Below are 20,535 nucleotides of genomic sequence, written 5' to 3' on the forward strand. Positions count from 1 at the left end.
CAATGGGTTGGGTTGAAAATGAGCCTGTCAAAATACAGTGACAACGTCGAGACCTCGATGTCATTAATGACATATATTATATATGAATTAATCTAGCATGTCTGGATTAAGTGCAATTAAATAACATGCAGAATTTGTGATTTTTTTAAATTTTTACTGAGATTTAGTGCACAATTTTAGCTTAAGTATGGCCTCGTTTAATTATTTTTTTTTTTTGGTAATTCTTGGTTTGCACCAAAATCTTAGCGACACCAAACGGTGTCGGAGAATTCCACGTTTTCATATTGTAGTTCGCTCTGGCCTAACACCAGACATGGTGTCAGGGCCAGAGGAAACTCAGGCTACGTTTTGCCTTACTTTGTTTATGCTTATGTTTATGTCGTGGCTCTGTGTATTTTAATCTCTTACTTACTTACGGTGAACTCTTTCTGATACTTACGCAGGATATGATTAATGTATCTCAAAGATATACCTAGATTCATGTGTACACTTTGCTAGCCCTGTAAATTCGAAACAATAGGTAATATTAAAATGATCTATAAAGTGTGCCACAAACATGATAATTCAATCAGAACACATGTCATACATCCCGTGAACTTCATAAAACATCAGTAGACATGCATTAATTAAGGAAGGATCACGAGGTGTTGACGAGATGCTTCTACATACTGTGAACCCATTGGTTGCTCCATATATATGATAGCTTGTTCCTGTACACGGCTGTCTATTACCATCATAGTGCAGGAGGGTGACAATGTGGTTATCACTGCTGGCAGTTTGTGTTCTCTCGAGTCAACTTGGACCGAGCTCAGCATTTATGCGACATGTACCTGCGGATAAACGCACAGGTTTGTAATTCTTTAATTCTTTTTAATGAAATATCTGACAAAAGGGAGAATAATGTAGAAAACGATGAAAATACATAATAAAATATTTTATGTTTTGTTGAAGCAATCGTTCACTGTAAACAGGTGGTAAAATTGTTGAGACTTTTAAATCCTATTTATATAATTTAGTTTTCTTCTTGTATATTTAAGTGACTCTATCGCTTGGGGTATTGTCACTAGGTTTTAGTTCACATTGTCTTAATTTCCGTGCTCGGGGAAATGAAGAAGCATTCCTTTAAATAGGTAATCTGTGTAGTCAGTACAATATGCATACGGTTATATATTAGTGGCAAAGATTACCGCTGATAACTGCATTCTTTGAAATGCAATAGGAATCAATGGTGTCAGTTACTATATTTCTATTCTAATTTAGTAATAGTTACAAACGCACCTTCCTCAAATATCGAATTCAATATAGCAACTTATACCGCAAATCATTATTTGTACAATACAGAAAATATTCAGAATACATTTCATTTTAGTTAAAAATCGTGTATAACCACTCCAATTAAACAAATGTTTTCATATTTCCGGCGCATACGATTTGCTTCTGCAGCGAATGATCAAGTTTTAGTTATTTTTTCTGTTGCTTTAGCGAATAATTTGCCCTTTCTTTACTAAATATTAGCATTTTATTGTATGAAAAAAAAATTGTGTAATTTTAGAATTCAACAAAGCCATTCGCGGACCTCTGCTGCAACAGGTTGGGCTTGAACTAAAAAACACAAAGTCTTCGATTCAGGGCATTTCTGCTGGCATCGCTAAATGCAAAGATGTGATCAAGCAAAAGTATTTTGATTGCGCCAAATGCCTGAAAGACAAATATACAGAAAGGTAAGGAAACATTTTAACTCGCAATTTATACAACATTATTCTCTCCATATAATAACGGTGTAACAATACAGAGATCTGTTCGTGAACATTATCAAATTAAGGCTGCATATAACGCCTGAATACTTGTGAATAATGATGAATGGTGCGTAGGCTATACACATGTGGCAACAGTTCAACACATTTAAATCGGTGAGTTAGTGCGTCTCTTAAATCGTTACATATGTTAAGGCCTATGATGACTTTCCCACCAATGGAGAGTCATAAAAGACTGAATCAGATGTGGGATGCACTGTTTTTTTGTTATTAGGTATTCACAAGTTCTGTCTCTATTACCAAATCAATATTTCAAACTTGATATTCACATACGTGTTTTATCTAATTAAGTGATTTTTTATAAGCAGTATCATAAATCCTCACCCAACGAAAAAAGTGTGATGTTTACAAAAGTAACTTTTCCTCTTACATGCTGTATAAAGATTTTTTTGTAATAATAGCAGGCCTTAATGCCCGTATACCTACAAGTAACACTATAAGCCTTCTCGTGTGATTTAATTCAAAGTTTGTCACATATTTATATATTTCAGTCCAACAAATGCTTGAGGAATACATAATTTCTTGTTGTTTCAGCAAACCAACTAAAGTTTTGTCTATCGACAATGCTCTGATGTCTCTCTGTAACAACAGCAATGTTGATTACGAATTATGTCAGATAATTATAGATCAGGACCAGCCATTTCTAGAATTCATCCAACGAGCAACGAAAAAAGTTCAACAAACGATGTTTTCTGTGCTCACACCTTCCATCGATGCTCCCCAAATGCTACAAGTCTTCCAAGATATGTTGAATGGGCCATGGGCTTCAGCTGTAGCCGACAGCCTAAAAACATATGTTACAAACTCTAAAAATAACTTGTCCGCTCAGGGAAAACAAGGTACGTAACTGATAAGATTTACATGACATTTTACATTATGTATATATGTTCTCAATTTGAATGACGTAAGAGCACACGTGGCCCGTTTCCATAATCTATTCTCATGCTCAAACATAAAAATTGTGATCAATCCAGATTTTTGTAAACTCTCTTAAATCATAAAATAACACTTTAAAAGAAACACCTAATCATTGTCAATAATGTCTTACTGGAAGTCTTTCCAAAATGCCCTGAACTCATTGAAAAATATTAATTAAAATGTGGTCGGGCACAAAATGTGTATTTGAGCATGAGTGAGTACGGTTTCATAAGTACATTGTTTTGATGTCGGCGTTCCCTGTTGGGTTTTTTTATAGACAAATGCTAGCTTGTACTAATTAACAATCAAGGTGAATGTATGTGTAAAATATAAAATTATGGTAGATTGCCTGGATCTGTGTCCACTAATTGAGGGAAGTAGAACTTGCGGTTCTCATATAGTTAGATTACATATTACCAGCTGTATATTTCCATTTCTCACCTGAAGCTTAATGACATTTGTGTAGTTCATTGGTAAATTCTGTCACGCTCATATCAAGTTAATGGTGTCGTGCACCAAATGTCATTCGGCATGTGCAGGCAGAAAAACGAAGTTTACAAAAATCCTCTTAACATAAAGGTGCCTTATGCAATAATGTCAAGATTGTGTCACAGATAAATGGTTATCCTGGAATTTATTCATGATACCCATCATCTTAATCGTTTATGTTTGCCAGTAGTGTAACAATTTTTATCCTAGATCAGTTTAAATACCTATTTGGTATGGTGAATACACCAAATGTCTGTACTGTTAGATATAAGAATTGAAACTTAAAATGTTAAACACGGTTTTTTATTTTCCTCTCATCAATCAACGAAACAGGCATTTCAACGTTTAACTGTTCCCGATATACATTATGCAGTCTTAAAATTCCAAAACCGATGAAATTGCAGTACGAAGTACCTGTAGTTATTTAAAGAATTGTTCCAAGTATCATGATTTCCATGGTAACTTTCGGCTACTGGGAGAAAATTTTACAACACACCATGCCTAGGCTGGCCCCCTGTCTCTAGAATATTAAAATTATAAATAAATTGAGCTTGATGATTTTGGTCCCTAGGATTACTAGGGGCAGATAATCTCGTGTTAGAATTTAGCTCGGAAATTCTTAACAAAAATATCTCAGGATCTGGTGGCCAGTCTGCACTATGCCAGGAGATGAAGAATTGATGAAAACCATGAGCTATCACTGTGTGTGCGTGTGCGTGTGTGTGTGTACTTTCTGATCTACCGCCCGGTTCGAGTTCTGGGTCATGTTATTACGTAGGACATGTCCTCGTGTTCCAGTTTGCCCTCAGTGAAACCTTGCACACGGCTTCGTTACAAATGATATTATATATGAAATGGGTCGCGCGCACACACACATTTATTAGCTTCTTCCTGGCCTACATGGGGCGCCAATTTTCAAACAAACAATTTTCTCTTTCTTTCGTTCTGCTTCGTTTTTTTCTTGGTGTGTGTATGTGTGTGTTGTTTTGTTTTTTGACAGGAACATGTGCTTTCGTTTCCTTAAATACTCTACTTTCAACATTCACAGTATCTGATTGCGCATTCCATCATCTTATACCAGTTTTATAGAAATTACTTCCATTTATTGAGGCGAACGATGTTCTTATCCGTCTTATATGGTGTTCCGTTAGGGCCGAATTTCCAATATCGCTTCTTCGCTCCTTCGACCTAAACGCGAAGGAGCGAAAACACGATGGCGAAGGAGCGAAAATACAATGGCGAAGGAGCGAAAACACGATGGCGAAGGAGCTATGGAACTTTGCTCCTCGCTCCTTCGCCATCGTGTTTTCGTTCATTCGACATCGTGTTTTCGCTCCTTCGACTTATATGCGAAGGAGCGAAAACACGAGCGAAATTGGAAAATTGGCCCTAACGGAACACCATAGTCCTACCAAAAGACAGGTATTTCGTTGAGGTAAATCGACAAACTCATACAGTTCCCCGCCCTCGCCAATGGATACACACGCTTTATGACAAGTAGTACGCGTCCCGTCTGGGTCAATTCTCTCGCAAGGGGAGGAAGAACTCCCCGCGGAGCTTGCCTCAAAGGTAGTAAAACATGTAAAATTTTCTTTATATCAACTTATATAAATCACGCCTGTAGGCCTGATGAAAGCGCGCGATGGGTCTTACTGTGGGAGGAAACCGGAGTACTCGGGGAAAACCCACGTGGTCGGGCAGATGACTCAATACCTTATAACCTCCGATCGGGGAATCGAACCCCGGCCGCCTATGTGAAAGGCAGGTTTGTTACCACTGTGCCACCGACCATCTCGATAATAGAAGAGTGTTTAGATTAATGACTTCGTACATTCGTGGTCAGATAATTAAGTCATCGGTGATGTGTAGCTATATTCCGGCAATATAACTGCATGTATTCAAACTGTGGGATATTTAAGAAATACTTGCTATTTTTTGTTGTTCACTGTTGTATGAACGGCATTTTTTGACAGATATTTCAACATGACGCCAGGGAACAGCAAAAAATAACAATTATTTCTTATATTTACATTTCAAAACTATTATTTAACGTAATCTTTGAAAAAAATCATAAGAAACAGTATTTTACGTTCGTTATACGTAGTGACGAAACAGCTGAAAGTTCCAATTTGGCGGGAAAGGTCATCAAGTACACAAGTACACAAAATATAGTTCCACACACATTCATTATTTTAATCATCATGAAAGAAAAATATTGAAATTTTGTCTTCAATTTTACAATTATTAACAAGTTTTAAAGTTGATAAAACATTATTTCATGTGTAATCAAACGCGATTTTATATTCACACTTCTGCATTGGCACCGTCAACAATGTACTGTATGTATTCATACGCGGCAGGTTAATTGTTCACCTAGGAATGAACGCTGATTTTGTTAGTACCTTCATATAGAGAACACACAGTGGAAATGTAATTATTTCATTTTAAAGAGAAAAGTGGTAGCGCCTCAACTGTCCATTTATGTTTCGGGAAAACTGCTGGGTTATGGGTCATATCATTAAGGTGTGTTCTCGTATTCCGATTAACCCTAGTGAAGTCATGTGTCTCTGGTTTATTTCAATATCATGCTGCCATTGGTTTTTTTTTTTTTCGCCGTGTAATATCTGGTCTTTTCGTCCCTGTTTGTATTCAAATGTATTGTGTACATTATGCGCTGTATATCAAGTTAGAATTATGGTTTTCATGACGGTCTTACCTTGAAGAACAAACATAGCACTAAAATATAATATTTAAGTGATTGTACTGAATGGTCCTCCTGTAGAATATCTTAAATAGTGTAAAAGTAAAAAAAAAAAAAAAAAAAAAAGATACATGTGTTTTTTTCTGTAATACATCTGAAACAGCGAAGATACCCAACAGGGAAATATTTGACTTTCTATTTATTTCTTTTATAAACACGAAGAAAATTAATTGCCAAAAAAATAATAAAATATTTGTATTAGGCAATATGAAAAATAGCCATGTATAAATACATTATTTGTATAAATACTAAAATAAATCGTAATTATTAATCAGACAATATAATTTTGAAATATTTTATTATAAAGTATTACAACACCAATGTCAAAATCTTGCTGATAGATACTTTAATGGGTTTCAGCATCAGTGAGGCGGAAGAGATGGACTAATTATATGAAGTCTGTCGTTGACAAAATTCCTAAAGAAGTACAAAAACAAAATCCAGAAATTGCGTCACAAATCAAGAAATATATGAAGATGGCAAAGGGTAGGTACAAATTTCAGAACTTAAATAGTCCTTTGTTAGGTTGTTGTTACAAATTATGTTTTATGGTACAATTAAAATGGAATCGTATATCAACATAATCAACATCTAGTATATTATAAAAATACATGTACGATTAAATTATGTCACTACAACATACAATAGAATAGCACGTCAATGATAAAATATGATAACCGTATATGTATATTTAGATTTGTAAAGAAAATACATAAGAAATGAGAACAGATTGACCCTATTTACCAGACCTTAGTCCAATGTGACATCCAGTAGAAATGATGCGCCCAGACGAACAGTAGGTGCTGCGACATTTTCCTGTCTCGTCATCATGTCAAGAGAGTACCGAGTTATGATTATGTTTTGGATAGCGCGATAGTCAGAGTGCGTATCTGCAAATTACCTGATATTAATTACCCATGCTGATCTGTAGGGAAGCGCGTGAAATGCTAGGAGGAAGTCGGGAGTTCCTGGAGTTTCTCCTGGGCGTTTACTTTTTCAAATAGGTTCTTTTGCAGGATTGCAAAAGAAAGAATAACAATTTAAATCATACTGTTTAACCGTTTTTAGTGCACTAATAACATACTTGTTAATACATCAATTGAAACCAATGTTTACCGTGTTTTGTTTTATAAAAAAGAGGGTCTGTGTCTGTATTTTTCAGAATTTTCAGGAATGTCGATTCCAAAAGTAAAACGGTCAGCCAGAAAGGAGACTGCTAAAGGTAGGATCGAATGCCTTATTTGGTATAAACATGTTAAACAGCTAAATGTAGGATCGATTGCCTTATTTGGTATAAACATGTTAAACAGCTAAAGGTAGGATTGATTGCCTTATTTGGTATAAACATGTTTAACTGCTAAAGGTAGGATCGATTGCCTTATCAAACATGTTTTATCGTCTAGTTCCATAACATGGTGAAGATACACATTATCTTTAGTAAAAGACTTATGTAGGTTTTGCCTGTTGTCTAATCCCTTTGTATTTATACAATAAAATTTGTTGAAATGAAATGAAATGAAATGCGCGTTAGCGCGTCATGTTGAAATATCTGTCAAAAAATGCCGTTCATACACCAGTGAACAACAAAAAATAACAATTATTTCTTATATTTACATTTCAAAACTATTTTTCAACGTAATCTTTGAAAAAAATCATAAGAAACAGTATTCTACGTTCGTTATACGTAGTGACGAAACAGCTGAATGATCGATGTAACAGCGTAACAGATAGTTTCAATTTGGCGGGAAAGGTAATCAAGTACACAAGTACACAAAATATAGTTCCACACAAATTCATTATTTTAGTCATCATGAAAGAAAAATATTGAAATGTTGTCTTCAATTTTACAATTATTAACAAGTTTTAAAGTTGATAAATCATTATTTCATGTGTAATCAAACGCGATTTTATATTCACACTTCTGCATTGGCACCGTCAACAATGTACTGTATGTATTCATACGCGGCAGGTTAATTGTTCACCTAGGAATGAACGCTAATTTTGTTAGTATCTTCATAGAGAACACACAGTGGAAATGTAAATATTATACATTATCTCAAAAGGGGGGACGTGATCTGACAAATTACTGTACAAAGGACCCAGGATATTAACACCTTTCAAAACATAACAAAAGTAGCAAATAAGGTATCTGCAAATATTGGTTGTGTCTGAATTTGTCTTGCATGCGACGAAGACACGAAGCGAGACTATGATATAATTTACCTCCCATAGTTTGTCTGAAATATTCATGATATTCTTCAGTATTCAGTTGTTACATGCCTTATCAGTCAACAGTCTAAGCTGTTCCTCGAGGTGCTGGTGCGGCCTCGGGAAACAGTTCATCGGATTGGTCCCAACACCGAGGGAAGAGTTTTGACTGGTGACTGATAAGGCAAAAACAAATGCTTTGTTACCTAAATAATCTACAAGATTCACATATAGGCTATTTTCTTACGCTGGGAAACGCGTAACAATTCTTAATTAAACTGTTAATCCCGGCTTTGGTGCATTTTCGAACTCCAAAGTTGGCTTTCTTTTAGCCCCGCAGTTCGCTGTAAGAATTCTTACTGGCCCGTTGATGACATTTTATGTGGTAGTCGAATCCCTGTTTTCAATTAGATACAACAAACCCTGATTTGAGATTTCTTCGAACCATTCTGACTTCGAATTAGCAGCAATCGCTAGACATTGGTAGAGACACTGTTTTCAAACCACGATCAGAAATACACATTTGGGTTTTTTGGCGCGTGCAGATGTTCCTCGCCAGTTAACAGTCAAAAATATTGATCGATCAACATACGGAAATACTTAATTTGCATTTACATAAGAGTCATGCAGCAATAAATTGTATGTAAAAATGGAGTACACCAGGTTTTTATTTTTTTATTTATTTTTATTTTTTTCGTTCCAACAATCTTTAATCGGTAATGTTCTTCGGATATATACGAGGGCTGATTGATAAGTTATGAGCCTCGTATTTATTTTTTTTTCAACATAATCCCCTTCAGTATCTATACACTTTTGCCAGCGGTGTTTAAGGGCCTCAATGCCACTTTTATAGAACTCCATTTCTTGGCTGTTCAGAAAGTCACCCACTGCATGTTAGGGTTAGGGTGCCTGAAATAGCTGTTTTCAGTTTTGAAAATAGATAAAAGTCTGATGGAGCGAGATTAGGTGAATAAAGAGGATGCTCAATCAATATTAATCCACAATTGTAGCCACAATGGTGAATGGCAGCCATGGCAATGACAGACTCTTTCACCCTAACCCTAATCCTATAGCCGATTTTGTCCATATTGCAAAAGCCGCTTGTCTTGTTTACTTTAGAGTGCTACCTCGTCGATATAAACTAACAAAATGAGACCAGTACATGGGTACACGGCCCTATAATTATAGTCAGAGAATAGTAGGACTTAAACAGAACATCTTGAGTACTTCCTTCAATACGAGACTCCCAACTTATCAACCAGCCCTCGCAGTATGGTGCAGTTTCATATTCATTTTTGATCTATTATATCTAACTTTTCTCATTTTGTATCGATATGTAAAGCTATTTTGTGTCTTTTTACTATCCAATTGAATAATGAGAAATTTTAATGTATTAAAGATATATGCAAAGGAAAGCATGTTAAAAATGCTGCACCTTCAAACCAAAACTGTTCTATATATTGTCCTACGCATGTCAAAACATTCAGTAGAAAGGTGAAAACTGCCATTTTTTCAAGTAAAATATAAAAGAAAACGAGAAGATGAAATATTTAAGAGATGAGCCTCCACAGCATCATGAAATGTTCCTATCAGGGTGAAAGCTAGCGCGAGATGTGTTATGATTAAAACATAGGGGTTTTAATTACATTTGGGCTTCTGTAAACATCATCCGTCGATGTTTAAGAAATGCACAAATGTCAAAGATTGCTACTATATTTGTACCATAATGATAGTTGTTGACATTTTAAATATTATCATAGGTTTCACTGCATATCGTTTGAATAGTCATACATTTCATTATACACTGTATTTCCTATTGCAGAACGTAAGAGGACGAAGCGCTGGATTCAAATGGTCTCAGGAATCATGAAAAATCTAAATGTTGCTAACGGAACCCAGATATCGAGCATGTTGACAAAAATACACCATCAAATACCATTTGGTAGTAAGTGTCACTTTCTTACTAAAGATTGATAACACAACACACGGAATCTAGAGGACCACAATAAATATATCTACATTGATAACACAACAAACGGAATCTAGAGGACCACAATAAATATATTGACATTGATAATATAACACACGCAATCTAGAGGACCACAATAAATCTATTGACATTGATAATATTACACACGCAATCTAGAGAACCACAATAAATCTATTGACATTGATAACACAACAAACGGAATCTAGAGGACCACAATAAATATTGACATTGATAATATAACACACGCAATCTAGAGGACCACAATAAATCTATTGACATTGATAATATTACACACGGAATCTAGAGGACTACAATAAATATATTGACATTGATAACATAACACACGGAATCTAGAGGACCACAATAAATCTATTGACATTGATAATATTACACACGGAATCTAGAGGACCACAATAAATATATTGACATTGATAACATAACACACGGAATCTAGAGGACCACAATAAATATATCTACATTGATATAACAATACTTGAAATGTTGATTACCGACTAGTTTTATTTACATTTGCAATTCTGAGTCTCCGCCAGATCTAACATTAAAACTACCTATCGAAGTTGTGTCAGATTCTAGATATGTAAAATATGCATGTAAAATACTGACATTTTCATTTTAGTGTAGGAATAGGTATTTCTTAAACAAGCAGGGTTATAATCTGTACATTAATAACACCGACAGTAACAACTTGTTTTCTCTTTAAAGTGCCTAGCAGGTTTATGGGAGGTGCGAAGCAAGCTGCGACAGGAGGTAGGTTTTCATAATGACATGATATAAAGGAACTTTCAAATGTCAATATAAGAATGCTCACTTTCGTTTATTTTAGACATATAATTGACAAATATGTAACCAACAGCCTTACCAATCATTATTCGAGATAGAAAAAAAGCAATGCAATATGCATATATATGTAAATGTAAAACAAACAACTAATCAGAACAATATTTAATATGTTTATCTTTTTCATGTTCGCGAGTTGTATATATCAATATATGTAGTTGTTCCTGATGTGTTTTATAATCGGTACTATTGTCATCTTATTGTTATAATTGTTAGTATTGTTAAAAGTTGTTGTTATTGGTGTTATTGTTACATTGTGTTATCATTGCTATTGTTACTGTTGTTTATTTTGTCATTTAGTTCGACTTATTGTCTTACGATGTAAAACAGATCAAAATATTTTTGTGGTTTAATTAAACCAGTTATAGAAGGGAATTTATCATAAGTCATTTACTCTGTTCTGAATTTTCTTTTTCAAAATATATTTTTCAAAAAATAATCATGTCTAGTAAATGTCATTAATAAGTGACTAGTTGGACAAAGGATCAACTAATTTTTTTATGAATTTGTTTAATAATTCCGTAGAGTCTGATACCCTCGAATGTAGTGGAAGAGGAAAATGCCGTCAGATGATATCTACCTGTTCCGCTTCCTTCTCCTGTCCGGAGACTAACAAACCCTTGATATACGACGGTTAGTAGATGTAATCCATTGTCTTATTATTTGCTTATTGAAAACTTGTTAATGTGTACTATCAAAATTAATTCTTAACTAAACGAATGTCAGATTATACAGTATGTGTGTATATTTTTCAGTTTGTGGATATGATATTTTACCTGAAGCTGGCACTGCCGTTAATCGTTTGCAGCGTATCAAAGAGATATTTGATGCTGTCAGAACTAAAGGAAATTTTATTACATCCGTAAGTTTAACATCTCTTAACTTTCGATGCCTCTCTTTTTTGTTTTCATTCATGTGAAACCAGTTTAATTGAATACCATTTCATAATCTTTTCTTAACTGAAGGATTTAATTTCGCGGTTTCGATAGATAAAGTACGCGTTGGTACTGTTTTCGCGAGTGTTGAATTTGCGAGAGGTTTATTTCCGTAGAGGGTTTAATTCACGATTTCAAAAGGGAAAAGATGTGTGTGTGTGTGATTTCAATAGGTAAATTACGCTTTGTGAGTTATTTCCGCAATCGGTGTATGTACGTTTTGCCCTTCTCCTTGTTCCATAGATACTACACCACAACATTATAATGTTCGAGAACCTCTCGCTTAAATTTTTACGTTCACAGTACACATGTATATATATTATCTAATACATTTTTTATATGCGACAGTCACTTGTGTGTTTTCTGTACATTTCTTTTAAATTATGGAATTGCTTTATTATTTCAGATTACTTACGCGAATACTTACCATGATAAGTACCAAAACGTCCGGATGTCTGCCATCGTGCCTAGTCCAAATATCATTAATCTTCGTTCTATGTATATCAACATGAAGACAGCAGCTGCTGGCGCAGGGAGTGACGTTATTAGTGGTCTTTTGCCGACCCAGCGATCTCCTGTTTTCTAGATCAGAGACAAGTTTTTTTTTTATTATACACATTGACATGAAGTTACTATGTTGTAATAACCCATGGTGGCACGAACGTGTGCGGAGCATGCACGAAATCATTATTTCACTAATGAGCTCATAATAGATCGAGTGTTCGACTCCGTGTTGGGGATAAGAAGAATTACTCATAACAAGATCGTTTAAATATATATATAACGCTGGACATGTAAATTGAAGAGAAAGTCACTGAAACAGGAGCGTGTGCTACCAACAGTATATATAAAGGTGTGTCGGCTTTTAATTTACATATTAAACGTATTTATACATAAGTAATTTTCTTCATTTTTTTTTTTTTTTTGTTGCTTAATTTACTTATTCTACGTTATTTGCTTAAAAAGTTTAACGCACGAGTTAAAGGAGAGCTAGATAGCATACCCCGTGATATTTTAACAAGCCCATAAATCACCAGCCCGTTTCTGAAGAATTTGTGCAGTTCGTGTGGACTACATACACGCATGATTGTGGCACAAAACAACCATTCCATTTTGCTCAAAAATGTCATCAACAGGAGTCTTGACAGGACTAACTCAGTTAACACAGGAACACGTTATAGTAGTCTAGACAGGACTAACTCAGTTAACGACAGGAACACGTTATAGTAGTCTAGACAGGACTAACTCAGTTAACGACGGGGACATGCTATAGTAGTCTTAACAGGACTAACTCAGTTAACACAGGAACACGTTATAGTAGTCTAGACAGGACTAACTCAGTTAACACAAGAACACGTTATAGTAGTCTAGACAGGATTGACTCAGTTAACACAGGAACACGTTATAGTAGTCTAGACAGGACTAACTCAGTTAACAACGGGAACACGTTATAGTAGTCTAGACAGGACTAACTCAGTTAACACAGGAACACGTTATAGTAGTCTAGACAGGACTAACTCAGTTTACGACAGGAACACGTTATAGTAGTCTAGACAGGACTAACTCAGTTAACGACGGGGACACGTTATAGTAGTCTAGACAGGACTAACTCAGTTAACGACAGGAACACGTTATAGTAGTCTAGACAGGACTAACTCAGTTAACAACGGGAACACGTTATAGTAGTCTAGACAGGACTAACTCAGTTAACAACGGGAACACGTTATAGTAGTCTAGACAGGACTAACTCAGTTAACACAGGAACACGTTATAGTAGTCTAGACAGGTCTAACTCAGTTAACGACGGGGACACGTTATAGTAGTCTAGACAGGACTAACTCAGTTAACGACAGGAGCACCTTATAGTAGTCTAGACAGGACTTACTCAGTTAACACAGAAACACGTTATAGTAGTCTAGACAGGACTAACTCAGTTAACACAGGAACACGTTATAGTAGTCTAGACAGGACTAACCCGGTTAACACAGGAACACGTTATAGTAGTCTAGACAGGACTAACTCAGTTAACGACAGGAACACGTAAAAGTAGTCTAGACAGGACTAACTCAGTTAACGACGGGGACACGTTATAGTAGTCTAGACAGGACTAACTCAGTTAACGACGGGGATACGTTATAGTAGTCTAGACAGGACTAACTCAGTTAACGACGGTGATACCTTATAGTAGTCTAGACAGGACTAACTCAGTTAACGCAGGAACACGTTATAGTAGTCTAGACAGGTCTAACTCAGTTAACGACGGGGTCACGTTATAGTAGTCTAGACGGGACTAACTCAGTTTCCGAGGGGAACACGTTATAGTAGTCTAGACAGGACTAACTCAGTTAACGACAGGAACACCTTATAGTAGTCTAGACAGGACTAACTCAGTTAACACAGGAACACGTTATAGTAGTCTAGACAGGACTAACTCAGTTAACACAGGAACACGTTATAGTAGTCTAAACAGGACTAACTCAGTTAACGACGGGGACACGTTATAGTAGTCTAGACAGGACTAACTCAGTTAACACAGGAACACGTTATAGTAGTCTAGACAGGACTAACTCAGTTAACGAAGGGAACACGTTATAATAGTCTAGACAGGACTAACTCAGTTAACGACGGGAACACGCTATAGTAGTTTAGACAGGACTAACTCAGTTAACACAGGAACACGTTATAGTAGTCTAGACGGGACTAACTCAGTTAACACAGGAACACGTTATAGTAGTCTAGACGGGACTAACTCAGTTAACACAGGAACACGTTATAGTAGTCTAGACAGGACTAACTCAGTTAACGACGGGGACACGTTATAGTAGTCTAGACAGGACTAACTCAGTTAACGACGGGAACACGTTATAGTAGTCTAGACAGGACTAACTCAGTTAACGACGGGAACACGTTATAGTAGTCTAGACAGGACTAACTCAGTTAACGACGGGAACACGTTATAGTAGTCTAGACAGGCCTAACCCAGTTAACACAGGAACACGTTATAGTAGTTTAGACAGGACTAACTCAGTTAACAACAGGAACACGTCATAGTAGTCTAGACAGGACTAACCCAGTTAACGACGGGAACACGTTATAGTAGTCAAGACAGGACTAACTCAGTTAACGACAGGAACACGTTATAGTAGTCTAGATAGGACTAACTCAGTTAACGACGGGGACACGTTATAGTAGTCTAGACAGGACTAACTCAGTTTATGAGGGGAACACGTTATAGTAGTTTAGACAGGACTAACTCAGTAAACGACGGGGACACGTTATAGTAGTCTAGACGGGACTAACTCAGTTAACACAGGAACACGTTATAGTAGTCTAGACAGGACTAACTCAGTTAACACAGGAACACGTTATAGTAGTTTAGACAGGACTAACTCAGTTAACACAGGAACACGTTAAAGTAGTCTAGACAGGACTAACTCAGTTAACACAGGAACACGTTATAGTAGTCTAGACAGGACTACCTCAGTTACCACAGGAACACGTTATAGTAGTCTAGACAGGTCTAACTCAGTTAACACAGGAACACGTTATAGTAGTCTAGACAGGACTCACTCAGTTAACGACGGGAACACGTTATAGTAGTCTAGACAGGATTGACTCAGTTAACAACGGGAACACGTTATAGTAGTCTAGACAGGACTAACTCAGTTAACACAGGAACACGTTATAGTAGTCTAGACAGGACTAACTCAGTTAACGACAGGAACATGTTATAGTAGTCTAGACAGGACTAACTCAGTTAACGACAGGAACACGTTATAGTAGTCTAGACAGGACTAACTCAGTTAACAACGGGAACACGTTATAGTAGTCTAGACAGGACTAACTCAGTTAACAACGGGAACACGTTATAGTAGTCTAGACAGGACTAACTCAGTTAACACAGGAACACGTTATAGTAGTCTAGACAGGACTAACTCAGTTAACGACAGGAGCACCTTATAGTAGTCTAGACAGGACTAACTCAGTTAACACAGAAACAGGTTATAGTAGTCTAGACAGGACTAACTCAGCTAACGACGGGGACACGTTATAGTAGTCTAGACAGGACTAACTCAGTTAACACAGGAACACGTTATAGTAGTCTAGACAGGACTAACCCGGTTAACAACGGGAACACGTTATAGTAGTTTAGACAGGACTAACTCAGTTAACGACAGGAACACGTAAAAGTAGTCTAGACAGGACTAACTCAGTTAACGACGGGGACAAGTTATAGTAGTCTAGACAGGACTAACTCAGTTAACGACGGGGATACGTTATAGTAGTCTAGACAGGACTAACTCAGTTAACGACGGGGAACACGTTATAGTAGTCTAGACAGGACTAACTCAGTTAACGCAGGAGCACGTTATAGTAGTCTAGACAGGATAACTCAGTTAACGACGGGACACGTTATAGTAGTCTAGACAGGACTAACTCAGTTAACGACGGGACAAGTTTATAGTAGTCTAGACAGGAAACTCAGTTAACCACGGAACACGTTATAGTAGTCTAGACAGGACTAACTCAGTTAACGACGGGAACACGTTATATTTAGACGGAGACACGGGACACTAGTAGTCTAATAGCGACTAACAGTAACCGGGAACGTTTAGTAGTCAGATGGACGAACTCAGTTACAAGGAACCTTTAGTGTTATCGACTACTTCAGTTAAATGACGGAACGTTTATATAGTACTAACAGGACTACTATTATGTAAGTGAAACACGTACGTGTATAGCTAGACTACTCAGTCCGAGGAACATTATAGTGTCTAGACGGCTAATCATAAGACAGACACGTATGTAGTCTACAGGATAACCGTTATACGTGGAACCGTTTGTACCCCTAGACAGACTACTCTTAACCAGGACCTTATGTAGTCTAGACAGGACAACAGTAACACAGGAACAGTTTTATCTAGACAGGTCTAACTCAGTTAACGACAACAGTTATAGTGTTAAAGGACAACATCGTAAGGCACACGTTATAGTGTCTAGACAGACTAACTCAGTATACGAGGGAACACGTATAGATCTAGACGATAACGTTCGACGGACCGTGTTAAGTAATCTAGACAGGACTAACTCAGTTAACGACGGGAACACGTTATAGTAGTCTAGACAGGACTAACTCAGTTAACGACGGAACACGTTATAGTAGTCTAGACAGGACTAACCTAGTTAACACAGGAACACGTTATAGTAGTTTAGACAGGACTAACTCAGTTAACACAGGAGCACGTTATAGTAGTCTAGACAGGACTAACTCAGTTAACGCAGGAGCACGTTATAGTAGTCTAGACAGGTCTAACTCAGTTAACGACGGGGACACGTTATAGTAGTCTAGACAGGACTAACTCAGTTTCCGAGGGGAACACGTTATAGTAGTCTAGACAGGACTAACTCAGTTAACACAGGAACACGTTATAGTAGTCTAGACGGGACTAACTCAGTTCACACAGGAACACGTTATAGTAGTCTAGACAGGACTAACTCAGTTAACACAGGAACACGTTATAGTAGTTTAGACAGGACTAACTCAGTTAACACAGGGAACACGTTATAGTAGTCTAGACAGGACTAACCCAGTTAACGACGGGGACACGTTATAGTAGTCTAGACAGGGACTAACTCAGTTACACGAGGGAACACGTTATAGTAGTCTAGACAGGACTAACTCAGTTAACACAGGAACACGTTATAGTAGTCTAGACGGGACTAACTCAGTTAACACAGGAACACGTTATAGTAGTCTAGACAGGACTAACTCAGTTAACGACGGGAACACGTTATAGTAGTCTAGACAGGACTAACTCAGTTAACACAGGAACACGTTATAGTAGTCTAGACAGGACTAACTCAGTTAACGACAGGAACACGTTATAGTAGTCTAGACAGGACTAACTCAGTTAACACAGGAACACGTTATAGTAGTCTAGACAGGACTAACTCAGTTAACACAGGAACACGTTATAGTAGTCTAGACAGGACTAACTCAGTTAACGACGGGAACACGTTATAGTAGTCTAGACAGGACTAACTCAGTTAACACAGGAACACGTTATAGTAGTCTAGACAGGACTAACTCAGTTAACGACGGGAACACGTTATAGTAGTCTAGACAGGACTAACTCAGTTAACACAGGAACACGTTATAGTAGTCTAGACAGGACTAACTCAGTTAACGACAGGAACACGTTATAGTAGTCTAGACAGGACTAACTCAGTTAACGACAGGAACACGTTATAGTAGTCTAGACAGGACTAACTCAGTTAACGACGGGAACACGTTATAGTAGTCTAGACAGGACTAACTCAGTTAACGACGGGAACACGTTATAGTAGTCTAGACAGGACTAACTCAGTTAACGACGGGAACACGTTATAGTAGTCTAGACAGGACTAACTCAGTTAACGACAGGAACACGTTATAGTAGTCTAGACAGGACTAACTCAGTTAACGACAGGAACACGTTATAGTAGTCTAGACAGGACTAACTCAGTTAACGACGGGGACACGTTATAGTAGTCTAGACAGGACTAACTCAGTTAACGACAGGGAACACGTTATAGTAGTCTAGACAGGACTAACTCAGTTAACGACGGGAACACGTTATAGTAGTCTAGACAGGACTAACTCAGTTAACGACAGGAACACGTTATAGTAGTCTAGACAGGACTAACTCAGTTAACGACAGGAACACGTTATAGTAGTCTAGACAGGACTAACTCAGTTAACGACGGGACACGTTATAGTAGTCTAGACAGGACTAACTCAGTTAACACAGGAACACGTTATAGTAGTCTAGACAGGACTAACTCAGTTAACGACGGGAACACGTTATAGTAGTCTAGACAGGACTAACTCAGTTAACGACAGGAACACGTTATAGTAGTCTAGACAGGACTAACTCAGTTAACGACGGGAACACGTTATAGTAGTCTAGACAGGACTAACTCAGTTAACGACGGGAACACGTTATAGTAGTCTAGACAGGACTAACTCAGTTAACGACGGGAACACGTTATAGTAGTCTAGACAGGACTAACTCAGTTAACGACAGGAACACGTTATAGTAGTCTAGATAGGACTAACTCAGTTAACGACGGGGACACGTTATAGTAGTCTAGACAGGACTAACTCAGTTTATGAGGGGAACACGTTATAGTAGTTTAGACAGGTCTAACTCAGTTAACGACGGGGACACGTTATAGTAGTCTAGACAGGACTAACTCAGTTAACGAAGGGAACATGTTATAGGAGTCTAGACAGGTCTAACTCAGTTAACGACGGGGACACGTTATAGTAGTCTAGACAGGACTAACTCAGTTTACGACGGGAACACGTTATAGTAGTCTAGACAGGACTAACTCAGTTAACGACGGGAACACGTTATAGTAGTCTAGACAGGACTAACCCAGTTAACGACGGGGACACGTTATAGTAGTGTAGACAGGACTAACTCAGTTAACGACGGGAACACGTTATAGTAGTGTAGACAGGACTAACTCAGTTAACGACAGAAACACGTTATAGTAGTCTAGACAGGACTAACTCAGTTAACACAGGAACACGTTATAGTAGTCTAGACAGGACTAACTCAGTTAACAACGGGAACACGTTATAGTAGTCTAGACAGGACTAACTCAGTTAACAACGGGAACACGTTATAGTAGTCTAGACAGGACTAACTCAGTTAACAACGGGAACACGTTATAGTAGTCTAGACAGGACTAACTCAGTTAACGACGGGAACACGCTATAGTAGTCTAGACAGGACTAACTCAGTTAACACAGGAACACGTTATAGTAGTCTAGACAGGACTAACTCAGTTAACGACGGGAACACGTTATAGTAGTCTAGACAGGACTAACTCAGTTAACACAGGAACACGTTATAGTAGTCTAGACAGGACTAACTCAGTTAACACAGGAACACGTTATAGTAGTCTAGACAGGACTAACCCGGTTAACAACGGGAACACGTTATAGTAGTTTAGACAGGACTAACTCAGTTAACGACATGAACACGTAAAAGTAGTCTAGACAGGACTAACTCAGTTAACGACGGGGACACGTTATAGTAGTCTAGACAGGACTAACTCAGTTAACAACGGGAACACGTTATAGTAGTCTAGACAGGACTAACTCAGTTAACACAGGAACACGTTATAGTAGTCTAGACAGGACTAACCCGGTTAACAACGGGAACACGTTATAGTAGTCTAGACAGGACTAACTCAGTTAACGCAGGAACACGTTATAGTAGTCTAGACAGGTCTAACTCAGTTAACGACGGGGACACGTTATAGTAGTCTAGACAGGACTAACTCAGTTTCCGAGGGGAACACGTTATAGTAGTCTAGACAGGACTAACTCAGTTAACGACGGGGACACGTTATAGTAGTCTAGACAGGACTAACTCAGTTAACGACGGGAACACGTTATAGTAGTCTAGACAGGACTAACTCAGTTAACACAGGAACACGCTATAGTAGTCTAGACAGGACTAACTCAGTTAACGACGGGAACACGTTATAGTAGTCTAGACAGGACTA

The 20,535-nt window shown here is 37.5% G+C and overlaps 1 protein-coding gene across 1 annotated transcript; it reads left to right on the top strand.

The window, feature by feature from the left end:
* Nucleotides 1-695: 695 nt before the first annotated feature.
* LOC117339523 lies at nucleotides 696-12,878 on the top strand. Its single transcript, XM_033901175.1, has 10 exons — nucleotides 696-848; nucleotides 1,553-1,721; nucleotides 2,349-2,653; nucleotides 6,343-6,468; nucleotides 7,145-7,204; nucleotides 10,013-10,135; nucleotides 10,904-10,948; nucleotides 11,564-11,671; nucleotides 11,794-11,900; nucleotides 12,380-12,878. Exons 1-10 carry the CDS (start codon nucleotides 755-757, stop codon nucleotides 12,557-12,559), a joined length of 1,317 nt encoding a protein of 438 aa, XP_033757066.1. The 5' UTR covers nucleotides 696-754; the 3' UTR covers nucleotides 12,560-12,878.
* Nucleotides 12,879-20,535: the final 7,657 nt, after the last annotated feature.

Source organism: Pecten maximus, chromosome 12, assembly GCF_902652985.1.
Source record: "Pecten maximus chromosome 12, xPecMax1.1, whole genome shotgun sequence".
Lineage (NCBI taxonomy): Eukaryota > Metazoa > Mollusca > Bivalvia > Pectinida > Pectinidae > Pecten > Pecten maximus.